The 17,159-nt window shown below is 33.1% G+C and overlaps 1 protein-coding gene across 1 annotated transcript in view; it reads right to left on the reverse strand.

The window, feature by feature from the left end:
• Positions 1 to 3,144: 3,144 nt before the first annotated feature.
• Shoc1 (shortage in chiasmata 1) overlaps positions 3,145 to 17,159 on the reverse strand; it is a 61,900-nt gene continuing 47,885 nt past the window's right edge. Inside the window, 10 exon segments of the mRNA XM_026391178.2 lie at positions 3,145 to 3,245; positions 4,362 to 5,325; positions 5,978 to 6,127; positions 6,538 to 6,669; positions 7,748 to 7,841; positions 10,439 to 10,560; positions 12,021 to 12,132; positions 13,174 to 13,291; positions 13,998 to 14,176; positions 16,169 to 16,238. Of these exon segments, the coding sequence (XP_026246963.2) occupies positions 3,145 to 3,245; positions 4,362 to 5,325; positions 5,978 to 6,127; positions 6,538 to 6,669; positions 7,748 to 7,841; positions 10,439 to 10,560; positions 12,021 to 12,132; positions 13,174 to 13,291; positions 13,998 to 14,176; positions 16,169 to 16,238 (2,042 nt within the window).

Raw genomic sequence — 17,159 nt, forward strand, 5'->3', positions numbered from 1 at the left:
AGTATTTGTTCTGAGTAAAACTAAGTTGATTAGAGAAATAGGAGTAAAAAGAAATTACTTAAAGATGATAAAGATAGTTTATCAAAATCAACAACAAATATATTGCATGGGGAAATGTAGCATTCAGCCCAATAGCAACAAGACAAGAAGGTCTTTAATCACCACTGTTTATTATCATTGCTTTGGAAATCTTACTATGGTAAGATGAAAAGATGGAATGGTGTAAACATTTCAGGAAACTCAAGAAAATGAAAGAAATACTTAAATTTTTAATAGAATTTGGTATATTGGCTGAGTACAAAATACATACAAAAGTAAGTTTTTAACTGGCAATAATAGCTAGTTAAAAATGAAAATGGAAACTAAATCCCATTTTTACATCACGATAAGACTATAAAAATACTTGTAATAAATGTAGCAACAATACAAGAGTTGGGGGAAAAATAGTGTCCAGAATGGTATGTACCTATAGTCCTAGCTACTGAGGAGTCTGGCAGGAGATTGCCTGAGCCCAGGAGTTCAAGGCCAGCCTGGGCAACTTAAAACAAAACAAAAAACCAAACCAAAAAAATGTAATACAGAAAAAAGAAAAACTGATAGGAAAAAAAAATTAGAAGCAATCAGAAGAGAATGTCCATATTCCCTCACCACATCTGCCTGTTTCCCTCTCTCCTCCTCCATTAACTTCCAAATCCCACTGCTAGATTTTTTTCCATCAGCATACAAACATGGTGAGGTACCTCGATCTTAAGAATACACTCTTGACTTCTTTCTCTAACTAAATACCTAGGCAGCAAAAATTCCAGAAAGAGTTGTATAAACTCCTCTTTTTTCCTATCTTTATTTTCTTGAATCCCCTTTTCTTGAATTCTAATCAGGCTTTTGCTCCACCCTTCCTTCATACATTGCTTGCTCTTACTAAAGTCATCAATGATCTTAATTTATCTTTGGTAAATCCAGTGGTTAATTCTCTTTCCTCCTCTCATTTGATCTGTCAGTAGCAATTGACACAATCCATGGTTCCATCTGGAAACATCTTCATTTGGCTTCCATGACATCACAATCTCCTGAATTTTCCTCCTTCTTCACTGGTTGCTCCTTCTCAATCTTCCTTCATTTTCCCTCCATTTTTCTCAAATATCATCACAGGTCTTTGTCCTTGAACTTTTTCTATTTTTAAAAAATTTAAAATAGAATTTGCTGCCATGGTAATGTGATTCAGTTTTGTAGTTTTCAATACTACCTATACCTGATATCTCTCAAATTTGTACTTCCCACATTTACATATCCTATTGAACTTGAGACATTTATAATTCAAATGCCTTCCACTTGGAAGTCTAGTAAGTATTTCAAATTTAATTTGCCCCCAAATCAGCTCCTGATCTTCTCTCTAAATTATACTCTCATAGTGTCCCCAATATCTGTAAATGACAGTATCATTCTAGCTTCTCAGGCCAAAAACCTTGGTGTTATTCCTGAGTCCTCTCTCTTATGTCATATATCTAAACTAGCAGCTGTACCTGCAGAATATACCCACCTGTATACAGAATGACAGACTGTATTTATTCTCATCCTAACGCCCACTGTTAAAAGTTTGATGTATCTCTTCATATATTTTTTGGTGCCCAAACTGAAGTCAACATAAAAGGCCATTTGTGAAAGAATGCTTAAATATATTGTGGCATGATATATAAAGCAGTTGCTAAGAAGGATATACATATAGTCAGAGCTGCCTGAATATGAAATATACATTCCAAAAATTCAGCAAGTTATATGAAATCACAAAAACCACAGGGCTTATGGGAAAATGGAGCACTCACAAAGTTCATCAGTGACAAAAAAGATAGGAATCCAGTCAAAATAATAGCTCGGTTTTATGTGTTAATGGTTAAGGAAAACATAATTGTAATAAATATGACTCTTTGTCTTGGGAAAAAACTGATGTTGGTTTGTGGACCTGTGGGCCCCACTCTCCTCCTGGCTAGCATGCCTAACTCCTATGCCTACAATCCTTTCTGCTCAAGGAAAAGAACAAAATGTGTGTGTGTGTGTGTGTGTGTGTGTGTGTGTGTGTGTGTGTGTAGAGAAACAGGAAGAGAGAAACAGTAAAGAACTGAGAGGAAAGGAGAGAGAGGTGAAGAAAGGGAGGGTGTGGGGCTGCCCAGCCAAGTTATAAATCTGTGTTATTGTGAGGTGGTAGAAAGAGGGTTATCTAGTCAAAGTTGAAGCACCAGATGTGGCACTGAGCTACTTTTGGTGTGGCTCAATGACCTTATAGAGTGTGTGATGTGAGCATTTTTGTATTCTTACCTAGCTCAGCTGGGTACAATATTTGAGTTCCCTAGTGTTTTTTGGTGAACAAAATCATGCATCAGAAAATTTGATATTTGTGTATACTCAAATTGTTCCCTAATGTATCTATCATTTTGGAACAAATTTGAATTTTTTTTTTTTTTAAAGAGAGAGTGAGAGAGGAGAGAGAGAGAGAGAGAGAGAGAATTTTTAATATTTATTTTTTAGTTCTCGGCGGACACAACATCTTTGTTGGTATGTGGTGCTGAGGATCGAACCCGGGTCGCACGCATGCCAGGCGAGCGCGCTACCGCTGAGCCACATCTCCAGCCCACAAATTTGAATTTTTAAAGGTATGTTAAAAAAAAAAAATGGAGTTGTGCAACATTCTGCCTGATGATCTGCCTCACCTCCAGCCCTGAGGAATGCAGCTGGTTGTCTATGGACTAAGACCTCTGGGCCCCTAGATAAACTTTTCTTCCTCTAAAATTGTTCTTGTCAGGTGATTTAGTCACACCAGCAAAAAGCTTACTAAAACGGGAACTTCTCTTCTTGATCCAAAGGGTAAGACTGTGATAGGGACTTATTAAAAGGCTCATGATGGTTAAGTGAATCTGGAAGACATTTTGGCTCTATGGTAATTGTTATGCTAATTGATACATCAGAATATTTTACTTACAAAGATGCAAAGTATAAGAAAGAATATATGTTATGAAAATTTAATACACAAACACTGAGAACATCTAAAAATAAGTAAATTTTCTTTAATGTATAAGCAAATCTAACTAGTTTTGTTACAGAATTGTCAGAATTGTCACAGAATATGGGATATAACACTGTTCTTTCCCTCTTTCAAAAAAACTTCAGCCGGGTTTGCCCATCGATTCTTCCAGGGACTTTTTCATACATTAGACGTCGTTTTTTGAGTGGTGATGGTTGTGAGCACATTAAACCTGTTAAAAGAGGAAAATGAAAACCATTTTATTGCATGTAATAGTAAAGTGTAGCTATTTTTTTCCAGCAGCACAAGTGGATCCTGTCTGTCATCTATCTACACTGTTAACAATTTCCAAATGGGGATAAATAATAACAATTAAAAATTACATTTTAGGAGCTGGGGTTGTAGCTCAGTGGCAGAGCACTTGGTCTAGTTCATGTGAAGCACTAGGTTGGATCCTCAGCACCACATAAAAATAAATAAATAAAATAAAGGTATTATGTCCATCTATAAATTTTTTTTTAAATTACATTTTAATATACATACACCTACCTAATGGCTCAGTATCAAAAATTAGTATGCATATTCCTTGTGCAGATAGAACTCCCTGAATTTCAATGTCTTCTTCTCTGAAATTATACTATCTATGATCTCTAAGGTCTCTTGCTGGTTCCTAATTTATTTATTTATTTGTTTATTTGCAGTGCTGGGGATTGAACTCAGGGTCTTGTGCAATGCTAGGCAAGCACTCTACTATTAAGCCACATCCCCAGCCCTGGTTCTAATATTTTTAAGTAAAATCTAATCCAAAATGATTTTGGAAGGAGCTCAGGAAAGGTACTCTAATTCCTGAAGGTTTCCAGTATGTTCCCATGAATTAGAAAACTACTTATAAGTTTACCCTGATGGACTCTGAACCTTAAATAAAGATGTACCCTGGTCTCTGTGTACCTTGAGAGAATCTATCTGTATTATAATTAATGTGCAGTTCATTTAAAACAAGAATTTGACATACCTTCTTTGTATTTCTTTTCTTTTTTTTTAAAAAATGTATTTTTTTAGTTGTAGTTGGACACAATACCTTTATTTTATTTTTTTTATTTTTTTATGTGGTGCTGAGGATTGAACCCAGGGTCTCGCACATGCTAGGTGAGCGTTCTGCTGAGCCACAATCCCAGCCATATATGTATTTATTTTCTATGATCCAAAAGTTTTAATTTTTCTCTTTGACTCAAAAGTTACTAAAGAATTTCAATGTAGTAATTAAAATAAGAAAATTATTAAAATTTGGATATGGTTTTATTTTTTTAATTAAATAAGAGTGGTTTTATCAACTATTGGATAGTGTTACCTGCTAAAGTATTCTTGACTTCCACATAAGATGAAGATTCAAGTTGCCTTTTCTGTCCTAAAGATTTTCCAGCTCTTTGGTAGAAATAAAGGCTATTAAATTCTTTATTTACATTAGAATCAGAAGCACAGAGTAAATCAAAACTGGAAACAGGTGGCGATTCTCTCCATAAAGTCTTTTTAGTCACAACATTTGAACTTTCACATGTGAAGCCTTCTAATTCATCTGATAAACATTTTTGCTGATTAGTGAATAAATTATCTTCGTGAGTATACCATTTGTCATGGGTAGTCGGCTCTGCTCCATATTTTAAGTTGAATGAGTGATTCTGTTTTTTGTATACATTTCTCTGTAAGTTCCAACCAGGAGACAGTTGAGAGCCCTCCAGTGAAAGGACTGGAGCAGATACTTCTTTATATGTGGTTCCTTTGACTTCACGTGCTCCCTTTTTCTGATAATTTATAAAATTAGGGGCAACTCGTCTCTGAGTATCAATTGGTGATATTGTAGTTTCAAAATTTATTTGTGTTAGGCCCAAAGAAAAGACATCTGACTTGGAATCTTTCTGGTTCGGAAAGGAGTAAAGAGCTGTTTTCTTTGATTCTATATTATCTGGACAAGGATTATTCTGCACTATGTTGGGGCTACAACTGGAGCCTTTCCAATAGTTAGTCTGATTGTAAGAAGTCACAGATGGCAAAGTATCTGGCATTTCTCTTAGTTCCATAAGAGAAGAGTTATAATTTGAGGTGGTATTTGTGTCTTCTTGCACTCTCTCTCTTAAGTCTGCATATGGGTAATATTCATTATATTCTTGAATTACAGAGTCTGAAGAGACCAAAGATGAACTCTGAGGAATAAATTTACTAGTCTGATTACTCTCTTCCAGAGGTGATGAAATTTGAGGTGATTTTGTTGTGGAGGAAGAACTAATCTTGAATAAGGAAGTAATGCTACAAAAATGCTAAAAAATTTTAAAAAATAATCAATACAACGTAATCTAAACATCAGCCTAGTAAACATAAATAACAACTCTAATCTCTATGTAGAGAAGGAAAAATATAATTATTATATTCATAGATACTTCGTTGATCCTTGCTATCAGGAACATACATTAATTAGGCTTCATTAAAAGAAAATAAAATTTGCATTCATTTTCTAATCATTTAAAATTTTTTAATAGACTATTTTCTAGAGAAGTTTTAGGTTCACAGCAACAATAGAATTTTTAGTTACACAAGTTATACATGAATACTATTTTCTTGGTAAGACTTTAAAAATATTACCAATAAGGCTCAAGTTCTGTTTACTGCTATAATGAAGGATGTCATGATTTTTGGAAGAGGTAATATAAATATATAACTAATTGAATATTTGTGGACCTAATGCTATTTCAAAATGAGATAATGTGATAAACTATTGAAGTATTATAAAAGTCTTATGATGTGATTGATAGCTAATGAAAATCTATATGAAAGTTAAATAAATTATTTCTTTGCTATGTGAAGTTCAAAACAAAGTCAGATACCTTAATTTTAAAACTCCTGTGGTAAAAATAGATACTTATGTGGAAAGGAAATAAACTCATATAAGAATATGCATCTCAAATAACTAACCTTTAACACTTTTTCTGGAACTTCGGGTAGGAGGTCCTGAAGTTGACATGCAGTTGCTAATAATAACCAATGCAGTGAAGGCCCTTTATTTAACATAAGCTGAGCCACCAATGGGTTAATACATGGAAAATCAAGTAAGTACATTTCTTCCTAAGAAAGAATTTAAGGCATGATTAGCCAGCAATCTTTTGAAAGTGACCTATTTTATTCTACTCCAGCAGATTAAAATTTTGTCATTCAATGTACTACTGAATTTGAGACACCTGGGAAAAAAAGGTATCAAGAAGGAAATTCGGGCTGGGGATGTGGCTCAAGCGGTAGCGCGCTCGCCTAGCATCCGTGCGGCCCGGGTTTGATCCTCAGCAGCACCACATACCAACAAAGATGTTGTGTCCGCTAAGAACTAAGAAAATAAATAAATAAATAAATGTTAAAATTCTCTCTCTCTCTTTGTCCCCCCCCCCCTCACTCTCTCTTTAAAAAAAAAAAAAAAAAGAAGGAAATTCAGGTAACATGTATTTATATTTTGCTTTGCAAATGTGTAAGCCATAAAAATAAACCTTAGATGGTGAAACTTCAAGCCAGGATTTATCCAACCATTCACAAGGATCTTTCTTTGAGGTCATCAAATTGTGGTCAGCAATTTGTCGAATTATTAATGCAGTCTCTTCTACTCCTGGGGCAATTATAAGCTAGAAATATATTTTTAATGTGTTAGATTATAGGAAATACTAGGAATCAAAATGTACCATCCACAATAATTTGTAATTAAAAGAATTTTTCAAACAGTAGATTCTTAATTTTAATACCATTTTAGATATACTTTATTAATATATCTGTGCAGTCCAGGTCATTTAATTTGTGAGGGGGGCCAATTTTCTTTCCTTCCTTAAATATCATTTCCTGGTATTTTCTAATTTTTGGAATAAAATTGCTTTTCACTTCCATTTGGCATTTATTAATAAAGTCTTTAAAAACATGTTTAGTGTTATGTTTCATCTTTATTGCAAAAAGAGAAATTTGAATATCACTAGAAATATTAAATATTTTGCTTTTTTTAAAGTAAACCTAATAATTCTCAACTAAAAACAAGAATTTTAAACATAAAGGAGGAGGAAAGGAAAAGGGAAAATACAAGGGAATGATATTGACCAAATTACATTGTTATTTCATGTGCATGTGCAAATTTGTAATAACAAATTCCACCATTATATATAATTATAATGCACTAATAAAATATGGAAAAAGAATATATATATATAAGAAAGAATTTTTAAAATATAGTGCGGTATTTGTTAAAAACCAAAGTTAAAAATAAAGATACTTATAAATGGGGGCTGGGGTTGTAGCTCAGTGATGGAGCGTTTTTCTTGCAATTGTGAGGCTCTGGGTTCCATCCTCAGCACCATATATAAATAAATTAAGGTATTGTGTCCATCAATGTATTCTCCTATTCATACGTTATAAAGATATCCATTATACAACATATGGACATTTTTGATCAAGCAATATTGTTCTTCATATCATGCCAAGTTTTAAGAGAAATTTAAATAGCAATTAAGAAATGAAATATGATTTGATTTTAAGTTCACTAAACTAACTGTTTTTAAAACAGAAGTTTAGGTGATAAACCTATTAATTGGAAGCTTTTTTTTTTTTTTTACTTTTAAGCAGCTTTTAATTTGCCTATTTATAGTCACTTGAGTTCAAGTTGAGTTCAAGTTTTGTTTATGAAAAATGCTTATGAACAAAAATATAGGAATATAATACCTTTACATCCAGTTCTTCAGATTTAAGCCCAGAGGAAACCAAAGCTGCATAAATCAGTGCTAGGTGATGAAGTGTCTTTTCTGTAAGATGGTACCTAAAAATAATTATATTACTATACTTCTACTCATTTGACATCTGATTGTGTTTTTCAAAAATTCTTTTCTTTCCACATTACATAGTTTTAATAGAATAACCTGGCTAGGCCATTACTACCAGACTTGTGGGGATGGTGAGGATGTGTGTTGGGAGGAGAAGTCTGGGGTGAAGGAAGAAATTTAACTCATCCATTTATTGGCTCAAGGACTTAAAAAATGGGCAAATGACTTGAATGGGCACTTCTCAAATGAAGAACTACAAATGGTCAACAAATATATGAAAAAATGCCCAAAAAGTTTAGCCCTTAGGGAAATGCAAGTCAAAACCACATTGAGATTCCATCTCCCCCCACACCCCCAATTAGAACGGCTATTATTAAAAAAAAAAATTAAAAAATTTAAAAAATAATAACAAAGCAAGGATGTGGAAAAAAAAAGGATACACTGTAAATTAGTACAGTCACTATGGAGAACAATATGGAGGTTCCTCAAAAAACTAAAAGTAGAACTACCATATGATCCAGCTATACCACTCTTGGGTATATTTCTGAAGGAAATGAAGTCCACATACAAAAGAGATACCTGCATCCTGTGTTTATCATAATTTTATACACAATAGCTAAGTTATGGAACCAGGAGCCCCTCAAGAGATGAATGAATAAAGAAAATATGATTTTATTCAGTCATAAAGAATTGAAATTCTCTCATCTGCAGGAAAATGGATGGAACTGAAGGACATCATGTTGAGCAAAAATAAGTCAGACATAGAAAGACAAGTATTGCATGTTTTTTCTCTAATACAGAAACTAAAAAAAAAGAAAAAGAACAAAAACAAAGCAGAAGAGGAACTAGGGACTAAGAAGGGAGTTGGGGGAGGGGTCTATAAAAGAGGAAGACAAAAGGTAAAAGTGAGTGTGGCAGTGATCAATGCACAATATAAGCATGTCTGGAAACATCATAGAAAGACTGGCTCACTGTACCTAAACTTTGTACAAACAGTTTGGTTTCTCTTTCCTTTTTAGAATCTGGAACTTTGACATGTCAAAACCCTGGGCACTGTGTCTCTAATAAGCTTTCCTGCTAGACAAAAGGTTATGGTTGTCATAGCTTTTTGTTGAGGAAATCAAGCACATATGAGCAAACTAGAAGATTTCTCTAGATTGTGCCCTCTGAACTTCTCTTGCTTATTTTGCATTATGAGGCTTTGTAAGCTTGTACTACAATAAATTATAACATCATATAATCATACTCATAGCAAACCATCAAACCTTGGATGTTCTCAAGTATACCCCTGACTCTTCCTCAAACAGGAACTGATAGCATGAACTACTAAAATAATCCAAACCATTTCTACTGTATTTTCATTTTCCCTCATTTGGTCAATTGATTAAGACATTTCCTAAATGTTCCAATCATCTAAAAATATACAACTGAGATATCTAGAAGCTTGAGAAATAATTACATTTTATAATAATACATCATTGTGAATAAATTATAACTCTTTATATTGTGAATATAAAGCTATCTTAGAAGATCACATAATTGCAGGATTTATTAGTGACATGTGGGAAGGAGAGGATAATTTACACAGTATATCTAGCATGTATCATCTCCAAAATTCAAATTTGTTTTCCTCTGATTCTCCATCTTGAGAATTCCTGACTTAAAGCAAACTAGATGTATTAGATATGGAAATGACAAATCCTAAAAGTAGTGAAACCTGGGAAAAGGTGAGTGAAAAGGAAAGCCATACACTGAGATCATTGATCCTTTCCCAATAGATTTTTTTCTAGTGATAAAACAAACCCTGGGGAAGAGGTGTCCATCAAACCTGGAAAGGCAGTCTCTGGGAAGAGGCCAAAGCATTAATCCTTCTGTAAACAAATCCTTTCCAGATACCAACCACTAACCCCAGGTCCTCCATCAGATCCAGTAAGATAAATCCCGGAAACTGACCACTGAGACTCTAGAATCCCTCCCATTTCACACCAAAACTGATCCCTTCACTGATTGATAGAACAAACTCCAAATTTCTGGGTGCCCAAAGAAAATTGATATGCTCACTAGACCACCTCTCAGAATAACCTATGCAAGCCCAGGCCCTTTCTTTGTTAAGGGGCTCATTTTCCACCAGGAAAGTGGGTCCCACCACGGTGTCATTTCAGTTCCTGCATCCCATGCTGCTGTGTGAAACTTCGTTCCTGAATAAAGTGCTGAGCTGATTTGTTTAGTTTGTGTTCCTCCTGGTCTTTTTTTGCACTAACAAGGTGAGCAAGATTTGCATAGCTATCTCTATTAAAAGAAAATGACTGCCTGTAATCCCAATAGCTCAAGAGGCTGAGGCAGGAGGATTATGAGTTCAAAGCTAGCCTCAGCAATTCAGTGAGGGCCTAAGAAACTCATTGGGACCCTGTCTCTAAATTAAATACAAAAAAAGGCTGGGTAAAAAAAGGCGGGGGTATGTGGGGGTGGGGAGACCGCTGGGGATGTGCCTCAGAGGTTAAGTGTCCTTGAGTTCAATTCTCAGATTAAAAAAAAAAAAAAGACTGAGTAATAAGAAATATAAACATGATTTTTGGATGAAATGTTTACCTACTCTGAATTTAATATTTCTTTGGTATATAATATGATCCAACAATAGCTGTACTGGAACGATAATGCCATCAATCTCATAATGATATTGTCTGATGCCTTTTCATAATTCAATTCTTCTAGGTCCTATCAGAAAATAAAGATTCATTAGGTTGAATAGTTGTTACAAAATTAGTGTTGTCATATTTCAAGAACATATGATATAGTTGGGCATGGTAGCGCACACGTGTGATCCCAGCAGCTCCAGAGGCTGAGGCAGGAGGATCGCCAGTTCAAAGCTAGCCTCAGCAAAAGCAAGGCGCTAAGCAACTAGGTGAAAACCTGTCTCTACATAAAATACAAAATAGGGCTGAGAATGTGGCTCAGAGGCACTCGGAGTGCCCCTGAGTTCAATCCCTGGTAGAACATATGATATATAAATATAACTCAAGAAGAGGCACAGCTATGGGCTCCCATTTCATGGAAAAATTAAAATCACACTGAAAGTAGTAGGGGTAGTTGTATTTGACATAAAATAACTAATGAGAGTTTCAGCAAGAAAGGTTCATGAGTCTACCAAAGTCATAGTTATGAAGAAAGAAGCATATAGAGGGCCGTTGTATTAGAAATATCTTTTGTGGATTGAGATCTGGGCACTTTAAAGACAATGGACAATATGTTTAAAAACCTATGAGATAACTGCACTGCATACTTACTCAAGGGAAATGAGAAGGCAGCAGTTAATAGACTTCCTAGGAATTCTTACCTAAGGGTCTGGAATTCCCTTTTCCTTTAACATGAGTAATTTTTGAGAGGGTGAGTAATTCAGAAATTGTCCTTCAGACAATATTCAACTGTGAATTCAAACAGTTTTGCCAGATGGAAAAGTAATTGTTTAAGAATTTAAATATACATGACACAATATCTTTTAAAAATCTAACAGAATTGTTTTTCTATCATATAATTCTTATATTGTAAACTTTCCTCATCAAAACTGTACCTTAATGTATTTGCCAATAATTTATACTGTCCATCAAACCTGACTTCTGTTCCACACCCCTACCCTATTAAATCAATTTCTTTCCAATTGGTATTCCAGTCAAGCACACATAAAGTGAGAGTCTGCCAATGATTTATACATCTTAAGTTCCAAACTATATGTATGTTTGAAGAAAATTTCTCTTTAAAAACCAACTTGCTTAGAGGCAATCCCTCTTTGCCTTAGAGGAAATGCCATGTTACCAATAATCAATTAATATACTACCCTCTTGTAAGAATCACAGTGGCTAGGATTTCTTTTTTAAAGCTTCCTATACTATAATTATCTTAAATGTATTTAAAAACAGGCCAATATATGATATTAAAGATTTTATATTTACTTTTTTTTCTTAAATTTATATTAAAAATTATAAAGTATTGAAGACGTTTGGTAATAGTAAATTTCTATAGTAATAATTTAGCACTTGTGGCCTATTTGCAAAATGTAGAAGAAATCACTAATAGATTAAGAGTTTTTTCCTATAAAATATAATAACAAACTGCACAGTTATATGTATCTTAGTGTATTTTTTTTTACATAGCTTATGTTATTTACTGCATAGTTTTACCTGTAAAATTATGGCAGTCTGTTCATCAATTGTCACCACTACATAACTTTCTTTGGTTCCAAAGAGTTTCAATGACTCACTGCAGGGTCTCTCCATGAGTGTGATATTGTAGCTACAAAATACAGTATTCTTTGGTGAACAAATGAAATGGCTAAGAAAAATTCTTCAAGAGAAGTTTTATTGTCCTCTTGCATATTACATTATTTAAATTACTGTGCTTTTTATTTCACACATCAATTTATTTTACTTGATAAATTTTAGGAAGGAAATTATGATTTATTTAGCATATAAAACAAATTAGTTGAGATACATTCTGCCTTAGATATTTATGGCACACAATACCATTATAAATGTCTTGAACAAGTTATTCTAGCTCTTTAGGTAATAATTCATGAAATGAAACTATTATGTTGTGAGACTAAAATATTTTCCATTTATCAGAATGTTCTTTTATTTTTCCTTTAAACTGGCCTACATTTTTAGGGTAGGTGGCTGCTATTATTGAACCCAGGGCCTCATAAATGTTAAGCATGGCTCTACTTCTGAGTTATACCCCCGGCTATTATCTACACTTTAACTACCTTTTATAAGTTTATGGTGTTCTATGAATGCCCCACAGCCTAAGATATCAAAACAAAAGCATGGAACATTGATCTACAATTTAAATAACTCAATTATCTTTCCTTGATATGCAGCCCAAGGTCCAACATTCCTATGACAACTTCTGTGCTATGATAGAATTGAAGATCTTAAAAAAAAAATTATTTAGAACTTCAGAGCCTGTTTCCTAGGTAGTACTTAAATTCCCCAGACAAGAATATTTTCTTAATGTTGTCAATGACCCAAAGATCTGAACATCCCATTCACAGAATAATAACATGTTTACATTTGCTGGTAATAAAAGAAATAAGAGTAAAATTTAATTTAAGTAACAATTAAATTTTACTTTTTGTCAACAAAATTGGTAAATATTACCAAAAAAGACAATATTCAGTAATTAGAGGGTATAGTCTTAGAGCAGATATATAAACAAACTCTGAAAAACTATTCTTATATAATTCCAGGTTTAGATCAGATATAGAGCTACATATAGAGCATAATAATTGGCCTATCAATATAAACACATACATGTTTGCTTAAGTTATGAACTTACTTAGATTCTAGCAGCTGAAGTAGTTCTGGAGTATTAAGAATTCCTTCAGATGCAAAAAACACATATGGAATCTGAATTTCAAGAAGAAAACCACCAAATCTATCTGGCAAGATGCTTCCTAAATAAGAGAAAATGCATATGTATTTCTTTTTTTGCCTTCTCATACCCCAGCTCTTTCTATTTTTTTCTGAATATTAAAATAATGAATTTTATGTATAAGGAGTACTATAAAAATAATATTCATCATAAACTATAAGAAATCTGAATAAAGATCTGAAGAAGAAAATAAAAGACAATGTTATCCTTCTACCTAGGAATAAGAGTTAGTAGAGCTAGTTTACTAAAACTATTATATACTAAAAATAATTTAGTATATATTTCTAGATGTTTCTCTATGTATTTATTTGCCTATACTTATACATGTATACTCGCTTAAAAAAAACAAGGAAAAATTGGCTGATTGTCTATCTGAAATGCCAAAACCTTCATTATTCACGTAAGTATATGTTGGACATTTACTGTATAAGTATATGGTGGTTTATATCAAATTTTTAGATCATGTACAATAACCATAGGAAAAACATTTTACAAAGCAATATGTATACCCTAAAGATAACTGGGCAAAGGACTTAAATGGGAAATTAATAAAAGAATGTCTAGATAAGATCAACTCACATATAAAAAGAGAAGTAATCAAAGACATTTAAATTTACATAAGTATAAAATATTATCGGCCAGCTTATTTTCTTTCCATAGGTTATAAACAGAAAACAGAAAGTTTCCATTCTAATGGAGCAAAAAAGAATATTGATTTATATCCTTACTCTTTAAAACTGTGTCTGGAAGAATCACTTTAAAGGCCATATAAGGAATATTCAATATTTTGCAGTGTTTAGACCAACAAGAGTGTTCTACATAATTGTATTCCATCACAACTGAGAAATTGCTCCAGGGAAAATCTGCTCCAATATTTTTATTATGTACAATCACACAGGAACTTGCACTGAAGACAAAAGAAAGCCAAGAAAATGAGATTATACTGTATCATTATTTAAGAGGAATGCTAAAAATGATTATTTTCTGGCTATCTTCTAATCTATACCTACTCAAGATAGGCATTTTCTGTTCATTTCTTCTTTAGTTATTTTAATCTCTTATTTTTCTTTTGATGATCATACTTCTTATGCCAGAATACATAAAACTATAGACTATTTCCCACCTAAAACATGATCCTGATTTTATTCCTTGGTACTATCAACATGAAAATCAATCTCAGAAATCAATATGAGAAATTGATCTCATTTTCAATCAAAAGTAAGTTTTTTAAACATATTTTTAGTTGTAAATGAACATAATGCCTTTATTTATTTATTTTTATGTGGTGCTGAGGATCGAACCCAGTGCCTCACACATACTAGGCAAGTGCTCTATCACTGAGCTACAACCCCAGCCCCAAAAGTAAGGTTTTCATCTTTGAAAATCTACATAATATTTTTAACAACTCTGAAATGGGGCATTTTTTTCTCAATTAGCTTCATAAATGTTTTAACAACAAAAAATAGACACTTAAATATCACAAGTTTAGCTTTTGCATCTTCAAAGTTCATATATCATAGCATCTACTTAATTAAAATTGTCTACTACTGCTTTCTGTCTAGAGCAACCTAGAAGTTAAAAAAAAATTATGTCCAGTTTTTATGAGTTTCTATTTGATTTGTATCTCTTTTAATTATTTGGTTCCAAATATTAGAAATAAAGAATTTCTATGTTAAATAAGGCAAAATAAAGACATTTTAAAAGTCAGATTTAGGGGCTGGGGATGTGGCTCAAGAGGTAGCGCGCTCTTCTGGCATGCGTGCGGCCCGGGTTCGATCCTCAGCACGACATACCAACAAAGCTGTTGTATCCGCCGATAACTAAAAAAAAATAAAGTATTAAAATTCTCTCTATCTCTCTCTCTCTATCTCTCTCAATCTCTCTTTTAAAAAAAAAGTCAGATTTATTATTAGCAGGCCTTCACTTAAGAATTTGAGAAAGAAGAACCCAAAAGAAAGAAAGGAGATGTCAAAAAAAACCAAGACTGAACAAAGAAACTGGTAAAAAGAAGGGTAAGTTTAAATAGGTAACCTCTGGCTCCTCAAAAGACTAAGCATGGAACCACCACATGACCCAGCTATAGCACTTCTTGGCATTTATCCTAAAGAAGTAAAGTCTCCATACTACAGTGATACATGCATACCCATGTTTATAGTAGCACAATTCACAATAGCCTAACTATGGTACCAGCCTAGGTATCCATCAACGGATGAATGGATAAAGAAAATGTGGTATATATGCACAATGGAGTTTTATTCAGCCATAAATAAAAACAAAATTTTGGCATTTTCAATTGGTTAAGGGTTGTATGTTTTCTCTCGTATGTGGAATTCAGAGAGGAAAAAGGAAAACAAAGGTGGGGTGGGTTTCATAAGAATCAAACAGAGATTAGTGCAGGAAAGGGACCACAGAGTGGGAGGCAGCGAAGGAATGGGTAAGTGCTAGGGAGTGATATTGGCCAAAGTGTATTGTTTATTGTGTGCACATACTAATACATAACAACAAATCTCATCAATATGTGCAACTATAATGCACCAATAAAAATGTGGAAAAAATAAATAGTTAATTCTGTACTAAGAGCAATAATAATGGTATCTGGGGCTGCTGAAATATTTTGAACGCTAATTACATATAACACATAATACTATGATCTGCGTTTTTCAGGAAAAGGGCAGAGACATTGACCGATTTCAGATTTCATTATACTTCTTAAGTTAAATTCTAGGTGATTTTTTTTCTCTTACTGCTGGAGGTTGAACCCAAGGCCTTCTGCATGCTAGGCAAGTGAGCTACTACTGAGATACATCCCCAGCCCAAATTCTAGGAGAAATTTTGCTTTTCCCATGGAAATAAATTATTTCTATGTTTTCTCCCCATAGGCAAAGAAATACATTTTTACCCATTTAAAACATCTTTAGATTCCAGAAAATCTCTTCTTTTATTTGATTGAGAGATAGTCAATATTAAACCTGTTGAGGAAAAAAAGAGTTTTTTTCAACAGAGTTTTTTTTTTTAACCAGAGTTTTGCTCATAAACATTTTTTAGGGTGTCAGATATTTCACCATCATAAAAATAAACATTTATAAACAAGGAAATTGCTTAAAATATACTTTACTGCATTATTTTTGAAGTCTAACATAAGAAAGTTCAAACCTTAAGTAATTATTTTGTGTGTGTGTGTGTGTGTGTGTGTGTGTGTGTGTGTGTGTTTATGGAGTGAGTGAGTGCATGGAAAGTCTAGATTTCTTATATGAAATAATAAAGTTGATCATAATTTAAAAGTAACCAAATCAAAACTCATTAATTATACAGTTAATCTTATTAGCTAAAAATCATAAATTTTTCTCCAGCCAAGAATTTAAAAAGAATTTTTAAAATACGTATTTTTTAGTCATAGATGAACATAATACTTTTATTTTGTTTCTTTATTTTTATGTGATGCTGAAGATCAAACCCAGTGACTCACATGTGCTAGGCAAACACTCTACCACTGAGCCATACCTCAAGCCCCTAGATTTTTTTTTTCTCTAGCCAAGAATTTAAGTATGACTAAATAGCAAGGGACTATATTTCAATGTGATATAAATGCTCCCCCACTTTCTACTAGCTGCATAAGAAGCAGAAGACTTATTGGAGACTACCTGTTTGTTAGATTCACCCCTGCTTCTTAATTATAATTTAACTAGTTTATTTTACTAGGGTTAAAAATATGTAAAGATAAAAATATTCTGTAACCTCACATTCAATTTATTTTTGGTAGACAACTAATTTCAGAATAGCTAAATCTAGTTCAAATTAATTTTACTCCCTTTGAGTGTACTTTTGTTAAACTTAAGGTTCACAAAGGTGTCATGTAATGACAGAGTAATGGCTAATAATTATATGTAAAT

Source organism: Urocitellus parryii, chromosome 4 (assembly GCF_045843805.1).
Source record: "Urocitellus parryii isolate mUroPar1 chromosome 4, mUroPar1.hap1, whole genome shotgun sequence".
Taxonomy (NCBI): domain Eukaryota; kingdom Metazoa; phylum Chordata; class Mammalia; order Rodentia; family Sciuridae; genus Urocitellus; species Urocitellus parryii.